Source organism: Heterocephalus glaber, unplaced genomic scaffold (genome assembly GCF_053883595.1).
Source record: "Heterocephalus glaber isolate CG9 unplaced genomic scaffold, H.glaber_assembly_v1.0 deba00001523, whole genome shotgun sequence".
NCBI classification, from domain to species: Eukaryota; Metazoa; Chordata; class Mammalia; order Rodentia; family Bathyergidae; genus Heterocephalus; species Heterocephalus glaber.
Window position 1 is genome coordinate 27,592,889 of NW_028258327.1, and position 12,427 is coordinate 27,605,315.

A 12,427-nucleotide genomic window follows, 5' to 3' on the forward strand; every position below is an offset into this window, starting at 1 on the left:
TATTTCAGACAAACTCTTTTAATACACTTATGATACTTTTTTTTAGCAGAGAGGAATAGTTAAGTTTTAAAAAAAAAGCAGAACATCGAATTGTACAAGATAGTTCTTTAGCCTACTGTTATACATTGGATGCGAATGTCTCTACCATCCTCAAATTCATATGGTGACACCCAAGCCCTGATTTTGTAAGTATTTGGAGATGAGTCCTCCGAGAAAGTACTGATTTTCAATGAAACCATAAGGGAGGGACCCTAATTCAACAGAATTCGTATCCTAATAAAGACACCAGAATGTGCTCCCTTACACACACAACCACACACACACACACACACACACACACACGCAGGCAGAGACCATGGAAGAAAGCCCTCATTGGGAGATAATGAGGGCATTTTGATCTTGAACATGTAGCTTTCACAACTGAGAAAATAGGATTTTCTTGTTCAAGCCATTCAGTCAATCATATGTTGTTATGTTGACTGGCAAAACTAATGCACATTCTTCTCTTTAGTACTTGAAGCCCAGGTTGTTTCTGAGTGAGTTCCAAGGTCTGGGAGCCTTGGCAGGTTGAATCCTGGAGCAGCAGGTCTGTGTTCAGGCAGGTGGGTCAGAGCCAGGCACCGTGAGAGCTGGTGCTGCTGGGACTGTCCAGTGCCCAGGCTCAGGGCAGCTGTGCTTTTCCCCTTTGCTATGTGACAACAGCTGAGAGAGAGAGAGAGAGAGAGAGAGAGAGAGAGAGAGAGAGAGAGAGAGAGAGAGAGAGAGAGAGAGAGAGAGAGAGACCGTGCTATGTTTAAGAGAACCTCAGAGGGTGTTTCACTGCAAAGTGACAGTGATTACTCTGGAGTGTAGGGTGGCTGGGAATGGAGACATTTTGATTCTCCTGGAGAAGAATCCTGGAAACAAGGCCTCATCCCCTCCTCTCATGAAACTAATGATCAGACAAAAGGCCAAGTAAAGAATGAAAGAGACCAAGAAGAAATCCTAGGGAAATTGTTTATCTTCATGTAGAAAAGAATTATATTTTGTAATTTCAATAATAGTTCAACATTGTAATTACACTGATTCACAAAGAAGAAAATTTTATATAATGAGATTAACTCTTGAAATTGTTTCTGACTTTGCTAAACCAATTATTTCTGTTACTTTTTTGCAAACTAGTGAAACTCATGGTTTAGGCATTGTGATGTCTGTGTTTGTGGAGTGGAGGGACAAAGGTGTTGTGTATTTCCCTGATGGCTACATTACTAGTTAGTGAATTGTTGAAAATGGATCCAGTCTCACTATGAACTTCTTGCTAACTACATAATTAATGTTTTTGATCATGTTAATCCTTAGACTTAATAATAATTACATCCTTAAATAACATTACTAATTCCTTCTCCAAAGGAAGATTCATGTGTTAACTCCAAAAACTCTGATCATGTCCCTGAATAGAAGCATTGAAAGTCTATGTAGTAAACTTTTTATTCTATTTAATTTTTATATTGATGTGCAGTATCTTATTTCACCTCAGTTTGTTCATCTACATTTGGCTTTTTCATAAATATACTCTGAGCTTGGGGAAGTTAGACTTCCATCTTCACATCTCCTTAAATGACTAGTGGCTAAGGATTGTTGATTCTTCTCTTGCCTAATGGTAAACTTGCAGAGATTCCTCTTATATATCTCCAAAGGACCCACTTTCAGCCTAATTCCCTTGGGGAGGACAATCCCCTGGCAATGGCTACCAGTGGCCCTCCTGGAGAACTTCAGGGCAAAAGAGAAAAACAAAATTTGAGACCAAAATTTGAGAGCAAAACAGAAAAAGATCTTCATTTTGTTTTTAGGCCAGAGACAATTAAGACAATTCTTGCCTTTCACTGTCCTAGATCATCTTTTGCATACTCCATTCAGGACAGCCTTTTAGTGAGCTATTGCTGAGCATGATTGAGTGAAAAAGACACAATTTCTGTCTCCAGAACCCTGGCAATCATTAAGAGAACCTACAATCCAAATACCCACACCCGAGCTATTGAACTTTCCAGCATGTGCAAACATGGAGGATAAAGTTGTATTTTCTTTTACCCTGACCCATTCCAGTGCTTTCTGGAGAGAGAAGGGCATGGATCCAGACAACCTGGGCTGAGAGATAAACATTTCAAATGTGGTATTTATAACAAGGATTTGTCGTCATCATCATCATCATCATCATCATCATCATCATCATCATCATATCATCAAAACATTTAGCTCCATAACACCCCATCTTCCCTAAGGGCTGCTGTAAAAAGCAAGTGTAAGTGCAATGTGATATGCTTGCAATTCCATCTGGTAGAGAATTTCCAAAGGCTTTAGAAAAATTAGGAAAAACAACTGTTTTTATCCTGTCATTCACTTGCATGGAAGCAATTTCTAAATAGGTGCAGCTACACATTTTCTCTACTGTTTCCTACAACAAACCTTGTATTTTCACCTTCTTTTTACTACATCATCTTAAAAGTTTTATTTTGCCACATGCAAATAATTTAGTTTTCCATTTTTCCTTCTCTGTTTCTCCTTGTAGGGAAAATTATGAGACAGGCAGGGAAAGGTAAGGGCCTTAGTGAGGTTTCAGGCAACTCAGGAAAAAGAAAGTTAAAATGATTACTTGAGAGAGAGCAATTAAGAGATACAGGGAGAACTGATAAACAGCCTGGCCCCACTTAGAGCCAGGGTCCCGCTTAGCTCCTCTCCACCTCCTGTTAAGTACAAAGGAGACAAAGTGGGGAGGGGGCTATATTATAGAAAACTCACCTAGTGTATAAAAAATATACTCCCTTCTTTCTCCTACCCCTTCCATTCCCCAAAGGTGCAAATTTCCAATCACAAATTTCCAATCATTATATTGTATACCTTAAATATATCAATATAATTACTTAAAAAAAGAAAAAAATATACTCCCACTTGATATATATATTCTCTCACCATGTTACTGCACTAAAATGTACATGTATGCCTTTACTAATTACTAACTTGGCCTTGTATGTAAGGCTCTATTATCAATTTCAGAGATAACACTTCAGCAGGACAAAGAAGGGCAAAAGAATCTTGCCCAAGAATTTGCACTTGGCTATGGAAAGGGTCAGTGGCCAAATCAGGGATCTCAGAGCCTAAGATAGCCAATCAAGTTACAACAACTGTCAAGGGAGGAGTGTCCCTTTCTTGCTAGGTAATAAAAGGGGCTAAGAACAAAGACCCTGGAGACCTGGCTCCAGGCTCCTACCTTACTCCAACAAGATAGCAGTCTTGTCTCCTCATTTCTCTCCTCTTTCCAATGAAGTGATTTATTTCTTTTTTAAAAGTTATTTCTCTCATTCTTTATTTATATAAGTTTATGATTCCCAGATAGCCTCATGAGATGTGACATCCTTTTTAAAAGACATTAGTAATTTTCTTGTGTGTTCAGAGAAAAGCCAAATCCAGAGATATCATACGTTTGCAATTTCAGGTGCTTATGAATTGCATCTGCAATTCACAAGTTTCAGTCCATGTTTGGTGGGCTTAAACTCAGAAAGGGCCTGGCAGAAGTGCTTGGGCGAAGGCAAGCTGCTCACCTCCTGGCAACCACGAAGCTAAGAGAGTAGTGAGGAGCCAGAGAGGAAATATGTCCTTCAAGGTCACAGCCCCAGGACTGCCACACCAACAAGGCGGGAAGTCAGCTACAGAGACCCCATGGTCCAATTCTTTTCGAAAACCCCCGCCTACGAGCACATGAGGCTCTTGGGGACTTCTAGATATAGACAAAAACAACATGTATGGTGAAAGTGCAGTCAAGGGAAGTGTTGCGTCACAGGGCAGGGGCTGACCTGAGGACATAATGACATACATAATGACTTTTACCTTTCTACTCTTACCTCAAGACAATCCTTGCCTATATTTATAGAAAAGTTCTGCAGCAACAGAACAAACACTTATTTTTTTGCTATAGTTCAACATGATGACAACGGGGAAAATACAAACCATTGTGCATGAAGAACTAAAGAAAGGCAAGATCAAGAACTGAAGGAAATAAACATGTGTAAGGAGACTCTCCAGGGGAAGAACAGTTTACCTTTTTTTTCTCTCTGAAACTTGAGGTTTGTGCAATTAAAAGAGCCATTATATCTGCTATTTATCTTTACTACAGTATATATATTGCTTCAAAACAAGTGATCTTCTTTATTTTTCTCTGCTCTTTATTCAAAGTTATATGTAGAGATTATATTTAATAACATGATTTTATCATTTTATCATGTGATGTACATGTTAACGTGAAAAATTGATCACTGAGTTTTCTACTTCTGAAGTACACCTTGCTGTCTTGTTTGGTTTTTTTTGGTACTGGGGATCGAACTTGGTTCCTTGCGCTTGCATAGCAGGCTAAATCCCCAACCCCTCTTTTGGTTTAATTCTGCATGAAAAGGAGGAGGAGGAGGAGGAGGAAGAAAAGCAGGAGGAAGAAGAAGGGCAGCTAAGTAAACTTTCAAGAGCATTTGCAGCACCTTCCCATATTGGTTACAAAGATAGACACCAAATCTTTGTTGAGGAAATTTAATATTATTGTAAGAACAGATAAAAATGGACTGATGGGGGTGATTAGCAAATGTAAGTGACAGATTGAACAAGGTGTAGTGAAGGAAGAACAGATTATCTAGCATATGGTGTTGGAAAAGTAGGCTCACTATATGGAGAAAAAATTAATCATGTTCTTTTAAGCATTGCCTTTACAGGTAAATGTATATGGATTAAATTTAAAAATAAGTAAGATAATTTACATGGAACTTTTCAAGGCCATATTCTTCTGCCCTAGTTTAACTACGTAGTACAAAGACATACATAAAGGTTTTGTTTTTTGCCTGGTACTGTGTCACTTTTATGGCAATGGTGGCAAACCTCTGACACTTGTGTTATTGTGTTTTTCTTTTAAGACAAAAGATGTTAATGTGTGAGTTAGTTTTTTTTTTCTAAACTAAAACCTACATATTCAGCTTAATTGCAGTGTTGGCACCTTGTAATAAATACGTGGGTTTTGGGTTGCAGGTTGGACATTCATCTCTAAAAGGTTCTCCATCACTGCTCTATGAGCTTATTTAAAATTCACAAAAAGCCACAAAGAAATGTTACTCCATACTACATTTTACAAGTGGCAACCCAGGCATTATCGGCCACTTAGGTTCATAAACTTAAGTTTGTCTGCTTGCTACCAATCAAATGAAAGGAGGCCATACATTTGGGTTAAAGGGAAAAATAATTTATGTAAAGCAAGCTCTGAGGAGATAGAGAAAATTATTTTCCTGAAATTACCATTTTACTATATACAGATTTGTTAGGAGATTTTATAGCAGGAAAGGTGCTGGGCAGAATATAAACAACAATAGACATTTTCTGGCTAATTCCACCCCTTCCTGGACCCAGACCTCTACCTCTCTTGCCTAAGGGAATGAAACTGCATTTGACCTCCTGGTGTCTGGAGTTGCAGACTGCCTCCATTCCTCTCAGTGGAGGAGAGGTGGGGGAGCCATTTTTGCCCTAGTCCTGAGGAATTTTGGAAGCCATTTGACTCTAAAGGAAAAAGAAATTTGACATTTAAAGTTCCATTTTACACCAGGATGAGAGAGTTAATAATGAGAAACCATAAAGATTCAAGTACAGAACTGACAAGTCCAGTCAGTTTGGTTTCAAAGCCCTCACTCCTTAAAAGTACAGCAAAGAAAACTTTTTAAAGGCTTATGCAGATCAGAAAATATATCATTAAAAGTGCTAGTGCATGTGTATAGAATATGTGCATTATATCTATGGACACATATTAAGATAAGTCATGGCACAGAAATGTATCTGACCCAATATTTCTAATTTAAAGTGTAATAGTTAATCTTCATTCTAATCACTGTCATTTCATCAGGAATCTATGAGACAGAAAGCAGTCATGTAAATAGACAGTTTGCAACACTGCTAGACTTCATATGTAAGAAATAAAAAAAAAATATTTAAATAAAAATAGCTGCCTTACAAGTTCCTGGAAAGCATCTTTTCCTTTCCAAGAACAAAATCCTTTCCTTTTTCTTGAATTGTATATATACTATCACTGGTCTTCTTAGCTGTGTGTGATTTACACTGCTTAAAAACTCTGTTTTTTCCAATCCATCTCAGCTTCAACAAATCTGAGCTCAATCCAGGGGCCTCCACTCACCTCACAAAGAAATATTAAAGAGTAGCTGATGTGCTTGAAACTCATTATCAATTTAACATCCTTTGATCTGCCTTCAGAAGTTTAGTTATACAGACAGACACTCTACATTTGCGTTTTAACTAGCAGAAGAAATACCGATCTTCTCTGGAAACAGGTGAGTGGTCCTAGATCCCTTGGATGACATGTGGCCACTGGGGTGAAAAGCACATGTAAATATTTTTTTGGACATAAAATCTTCTCTGAAGGGGTGTATAACTCCTTTCCTATTGACATTAGGTAGTTCTGTGGTATTCAGATATTCTCTAGAATTCTTTCTTATTTGCCACAAAATATAAGTTTTCTGTGGAATTGTTTGTTATATGAAATACACAATAAATGTTACATTTAAATTACCTACATAAAATATGGAAACTTAAATAGATTGGATTCTTATTGGAAAACTTCTAAAAGTCGTTTTTAAAATTTGTGTGAATTTCATGGGAGAAATTATATTTTATGTTGGTGATCATTAATAAAATATTTCTATCTCAAAATTTTGTTTTGACCAAATTGAAACTGTTAGCAAGGATGATTTCTCATGCTTAATCTAGTAATATCTTTATTAATTCGTTGACAAATATGTTATCATTAATGAACATTACTGCTCAATTGAACCAATGTTTTATTTTTCTAACAATAAAACTAATATAATTGTCATGATGTAATTATTCTAATATAGTCTAATGTAGAATTCTAATATAATCACCTAGACATGAAAATTAATTATATTGCTATTTTTAGAATGAAAAAAATTTTACTTAAATATCAAATTGATAAAATTGTTTTTGGAAAAGTATAGCTTTTTTATGTTACCTTTTAAGCTGAAATTCTCAGCACATGTAATCAATAGGTTTTTAAAAATTATACTTAGAGATATGTTTATTAAATTATCATCTTGCCATTATTCAGTTCCAAAGCATAAAAAAATGTTCATCCTGAAGTAAAGAAGTTGCCACTTACCACTGTTTGTTCTCAGAGCAGGATGAAGAATTTTTTTCATCTGTTAGAAGAAGGAATGTGGAGAGAGTTACACCTATTTGCTGTTTAGCAAACTCTGGTTGTGCAAGTAAATCTTGGTTAACAACATCTGAAACAGTAGATGTCTTACCAATGGTCTCAAATTTCATTGCTTGTTATCTAAGTGAAATTTTTCTATCACTTAGTGATTATCTACATAGCTAATAAAAATAAATTGCTTAAAGTTCTTCCTACTACATATTTGTTATTTTGGAGCTCTAATTTAATCATAATTGATCCATATTTTTTCCAATAAATATTTTGAAAATTTTTAGTTTAAATTACTCTCATCATAACCTCTGAGCTTTCAGGACTACTTGTATAATAATAAAGCTAGGAGAGCTGGACATGTTGGAGCACACCTTCAATCCCAGCATTCTGTGATGCTGAAGCAGGAAGCTCATAAGACTGAGTCAATTTTAGGCAATTTAGGGAGACCCTGTCTCAAAAGAAAAGACAAATTAGGCCTAGATATTTAGCTTAATACAAAGGCCTTGGTTTTTGTCACATGGTCTATGTGACAAATGTGATACAGTGCTTGATGGGGTTTCTGCGAGATACATTCCAAATTCTTGTGCACGATGAGCTGCTATAAGTTGCAAGTTATATACATGATTGTTAAGAGGAAAAACAGTTACATTCTGTGAAGTTAATGGTGGAAGGTATGCTCTGAGCAAGCAAGTTCATGCCAGCAGGAAGTGGTGCCTGTGCAGCAAGGAGAAAGGAATGAAGATAAATTAGGCTTTTGGATTTGAAAAAGTTTGCATTCCACCTAGTGTGGCTTTCATTGAATCTCTCTGCACATGGCTGGCAAAAGGGTTGACAGGGTGCAGAGTCATCTCAATGGTATCTATTGCACATAACTTTTCCCATAATTCACTTCTATAATTAGATATATAGCATGCAGCCAAGTGTAGAAACTGTCAATGAATCTCAAGTAAGGAAAGCTCACTCTGGGTCATGCCACTCTGTCTAACACACATGTGCTCTGGCCTGGCCCTTTAGGAATTTCCTGGTTCTGTTATTTTTTTTTTCCTGCTTCTCTTAGTTCAATGGAAGAAGGATTGATCCTGGCATGTTGTCCAAATTTAAGTGAATGGAGGGAAAGTGGTCTCATAGCCACAATTATTTTAAATACATTATCCCCCCTCCCCACCCCCAAAAGACCTGATCAATGAAAATCTTTAAGGGATCCAGAGGGAGGAATGTCCATTTTCCATGACTGCTTCTTGGTGAACAGGGGTACTGAACCTACCTATGTGAAGACCAAGGAACTCTCTCTGCCTCATTTAGGGGGCTATGAGAGACTTACTACTTCTCTGAGGATTTCCTTATGAACTATAGATATGGAAGTGGATTTTAGTACTCAGGTCGTCAATGTTATATTAACAGCTATTAAACAAGAAGAAACAAATTTGACTAAGAGAGTAAGAATATGAGGTCTAAACGTAAGTTTAAGAGAAGTATTAATACAGATCCTGTCCAGGGAAGTAAACAAGATGCCCAATTCCAGACTTTTGGTCTATGACTCAGATATTTCCTGGCAGATCTTAGAAGTGTGGTCAGCTAGCATTTGTGCTGTATCTCTCACTATTTCAGACTGATTGACACAGGAGCTACATTCTTCTTTTAAAACAAATGTAATGGTTAAGAGATCTATACACTGATGGTTTTGAATGGTCAGTGCTGCTAGTGAATCTCTTTGATTTGGGGGGATGTCAATATTCTGGGAGATTTCATCTAGCCCATTTCTCGGGTTCTTAGGTAACTGTTGATATTAGGAGAGATATGTGATTAAATATAAGGTTTTGTGTAAGTAATCACCACCTATTTTCTCTTCAAGAGGTAGTTTTTCAGCTACCCAAGAGTATTTTAAGTGAAACAAAGAACAAGGAAGAAGAGATCATTTTATAAATTCAGTCAAGGACCTTAAAAGTGAATCATAGCAATGAAGAGAGTATAAAAACTAGCTACACAATACATGTAGGGAGAATCCCTATTCCTGGATGTAGCTTTTCCTTTTTACTTAGAGGGAACAAAATGGTTTTCATATCTGGCTCAACAGGTTGGTTGGTTTTTCTTTTCTGACGAGAATCCTGAGGCCATTTATTGGTTCAAAGCTGTCTTTCTGTGAGGTTTGGTGTCTTTCTTAAGTGCTTTGTGGTGTCTCAAGTGGCTTGGGTTTCACCTTGGAGAGGTGACTCCAACTATCTGGTCCCTGTATCTTAATGGTAGAGAGTGTGGTTAGCAGGGCTGCATAAGGGCCTTTCCATTTGAGGATGGGTTGTTCCTCAGGCCCACCCTTCTTCCATATCTTGATTAGGATCTGATAAGCAAGGCAGATTTTGAGCTGACAATTATTGTTAGTCCCTGGGAATGGAAAAATCATATTTCCATATTTCCGGAAGGCTTGTTGTAAAGTTCCCAGATGGGTGACATGTTGGAGGAGCTGGGAAGTTCTGGTGTGAATAAGTAGTTCAGATGTTTAAGGGGCCTCCTATAAAACATCTCAAATGGGAAGAGATTAAATTCATATTTGGGGGCTGCCACAAACTTCAGTAAGGCAATTAGGAGATCTTGTCACTTATGGTGAGCTTCTTTACACTGCTTGGCTAAGGTCCACTTAAGGGTTTGATCAGATCATTTGACCTTCCCTGAGGACTGAGGCCATCAGACAGCATGAAGATGGTATTCGTTCCCATTGCTTTGGTGACTATCTTTGTGATAGCCCATTATCACTCTGGATAGACCTAGGCAGCTCAAAACTAGGGGTCACTTCTTTAAGAAGAACTTTTACTTCCTCCAAAGACCATTCTAATCTGGTAGGGAAGCCTTCTATCCACTCAGTAAAGGTATCCACAGAAATGTGTGTAACCCTTACACTGAGGCATATGGGTCAAGTCTATTTAGCAATCTTCCCAGGGGAGAATGTCTTTTTTCTATTTCCCTGCTGTTCTGACAACACTTTTCTATTGGAGCCACTGTAGGTGTGGACCTGCCCTGAGTATATCTTCCTGTTATCTTCAATATATGTAGCTGTTTTCCCTTTTAACATTGAGTGTACACTTGCAATTCTTTGCTTACCATACACAAGAATCTAGAATCTACCTTTTGAATGTAACAAACAGTATCAGTAGATCTCACCTTATATAGAAGGTGTCATGTAGAGATTAATGATTGTCCACTGTGCTCATTATGGCAAGAACAGCCTGGGATCCACATACTGCCCCTGGCCTTTTTGGACTCCTCCCTCATCACAAATGATTTGAATGTCTTCTACAGAATACACAAGCTCTAAGTTAAAATCTTGAAATGGGACCACAGAAAGAGCATTGATGGGCAGGGATTATTTTGGAGGGCAGCCTGTTTGGCAGCTGAATCTGCCTTAGAGTTAGCTTGGGAGAAAAGGTGCAAGGAGGCCTGAAAAAGGACAACTGCTGCCTCATTTGGGATATTTACTGCCTTGAGGAGTTTGAGGATCTCTAGTCCATGTTTTATTGGTAACTGGCTGCTAATCAAAAGTCTTTCCTTCCACATGGCTGCATACATATATAAGATCAGAAAGACACAGTTGGAGCCAGTATACATATCGGCACTCTAGGTTCTGGGCAAGTTGGAGAGACTGAGAACAATAAGTTCTGCCTCTTGGGCTGAAGTCCCAGGAGAGAGTCCTCTTGCTTCAGTGACCTGCATAGGAGTGTCTGTGGCATAACCTGTCCTCCAAACACAGTCCATTAAGAAAATGCTGCCATCACTAAACCATGTGTTAGCTAACACCGTCAGTGACTATTTCCACAGATCTGGATGGTTTGGATAATTCCGGGCAAGGTTGGTTGGAAGGAGAGGATCTGAGTTTAAGAGAGACATCTTGGTTTGAGATAAGGATGGCCTGATATGAAGTGAGACTTTCTCCAGTCATCCACAAATGTCCCTTGAATTCTAATGAAGCCTTACTCTGGTATGGGATTAGAAATGAGAGCTTCTGTACTACTTTTATTTTAGAAGCTTCCTGAACTAAGAGTGGTATAATGGCTACTGATCATAAGCAGCTGTGTCTGCCCTGTGTAACCCATCTAGTCATTGGCTACAGTAAGCAACTGGCTAGTTTTCCTTGCCCAGATGCAGGGTTAGTACTTCAATTGATTACTCTCTATTTTTCAGTACAAAGAGACAAAAAAAGCTTATGGTGTCAGATCCCTAGTGGCAGGGCCTGCATCAGGGCCCATTTTAGGGCCTGGACTTACTCTTGAGTGGCTGAAGTTCATTTTAAGGATTCCACCTCTGGTCCCCAATTTGCCTCATATAAGAGTTTGGCTATTACTCTAGAACGGGGTATCCATATGTGGCAGAAGCCAGCCATTCCCAAGAAACCCCTGAGCTGCTGTTTAGACCTTGGAGGAACCAGTCAGCAAATTGCCTGTGTTCTCCATGAGGGCAAGTGTATCTACTCTGGTATGAAAACATACTCCAGATAGGTCATTTTGTTGTTGTTGTTGTTGAGAAATCTGGGCCTTGTAACCTGATTGGGATAACTTCTAACCTTGAAACCTAATTTTGCTTAAAAAAATTAAGAGTCTCGGTGGAGTTTTAATCAGATAACACCTTGGTGGAACTACAAATGAGGAGGAGGAGGTCATCTAAATACTTTAATAGGCCCTCTGTTTTAAAAACTTAAGCCTCTACAGTCTTGAGCTAAAGCTCTTGCAACCAGGTCATAACTATCTCTAAAACCCTGAGGCAAGTTAGTCCATGTATACTTTTGGGAAAGACCTATTTAAGGAGCCACCCATTCAAAGGCAAACAAGTACTACAGATATTCAGAGGTAGGGTCCACAGGGACGGAAAAGAAGAGATTTTTTTGAGATAAAGACAGAGGACAAATTAATGTCTCCTGAGATCTGAGCAAGGAGCGTGAATGGGTCTGCTACTAATGGTGAATAGGCACCACTGCCAAATTGATGACTCAGGTCTTGTACTACATGATATTATGGCTTGACTACTGGTAAGATGGGTGTATGCATCAGACTGGCATGGCACCAGCCATGCTGTAGCCAAAATTTTATTTGACTTTTTAAATTAATTTTACTGGTATATTTTAGGTATACAATATAATGACATTCATCATTGGAAATTTGCACCTTTACATAATCCCTCTTGATTCTTATTTTTTCCCCCATCCCC

The 12,427-nt window shown here is 38.2% G+C and overlaps 1 protein-coding gene and 1 long non-coding RNA gene across 4 annotated transcripts in view; one reads left to right on the forward strand and one right to left on the reverse strand.

The window, feature by feature from the left end:
• The window catches only part of LOC101719771 (cysteine-rich secretory protein 3-like), a 93,917-nt gene that overhangs the window by 18,387 nt on the left and 63,103 nt on the right, over positions 1 to 12,427 (reverse strand). For 2 of the 3 annotated variants that reach the window (XM_021252584.2, XM_004875453.3), the window contains exon 1: positions 7,190 to 7,229. The exons of the other annotated variant lie outside the window; for it this stretch is intronic. In XM_021252584.2, the coding sequence (XP_021108243.2) occupies positions 7,190 to 7,229 (40 nt within the window). Of the gene's footprint in view, positions 1 to 7,189; positions 7,230 to 12,427 lie in introns of those variants that run through there. 3 annotated transcript variants of the gene reach the window in all.
• Positions 3,877 to 12,326, forward strand: LOC147825013 (uncharacterized). Its single transcript, XR_015441575.1, has 3 exons — positions 3,877 to 4,097; positions 6,151 to 6,344; positions 7,211 to 12,326. It is a non-coding gene; the product is annotated as an uncharacterized LOC147825013 (long non-coding RNA).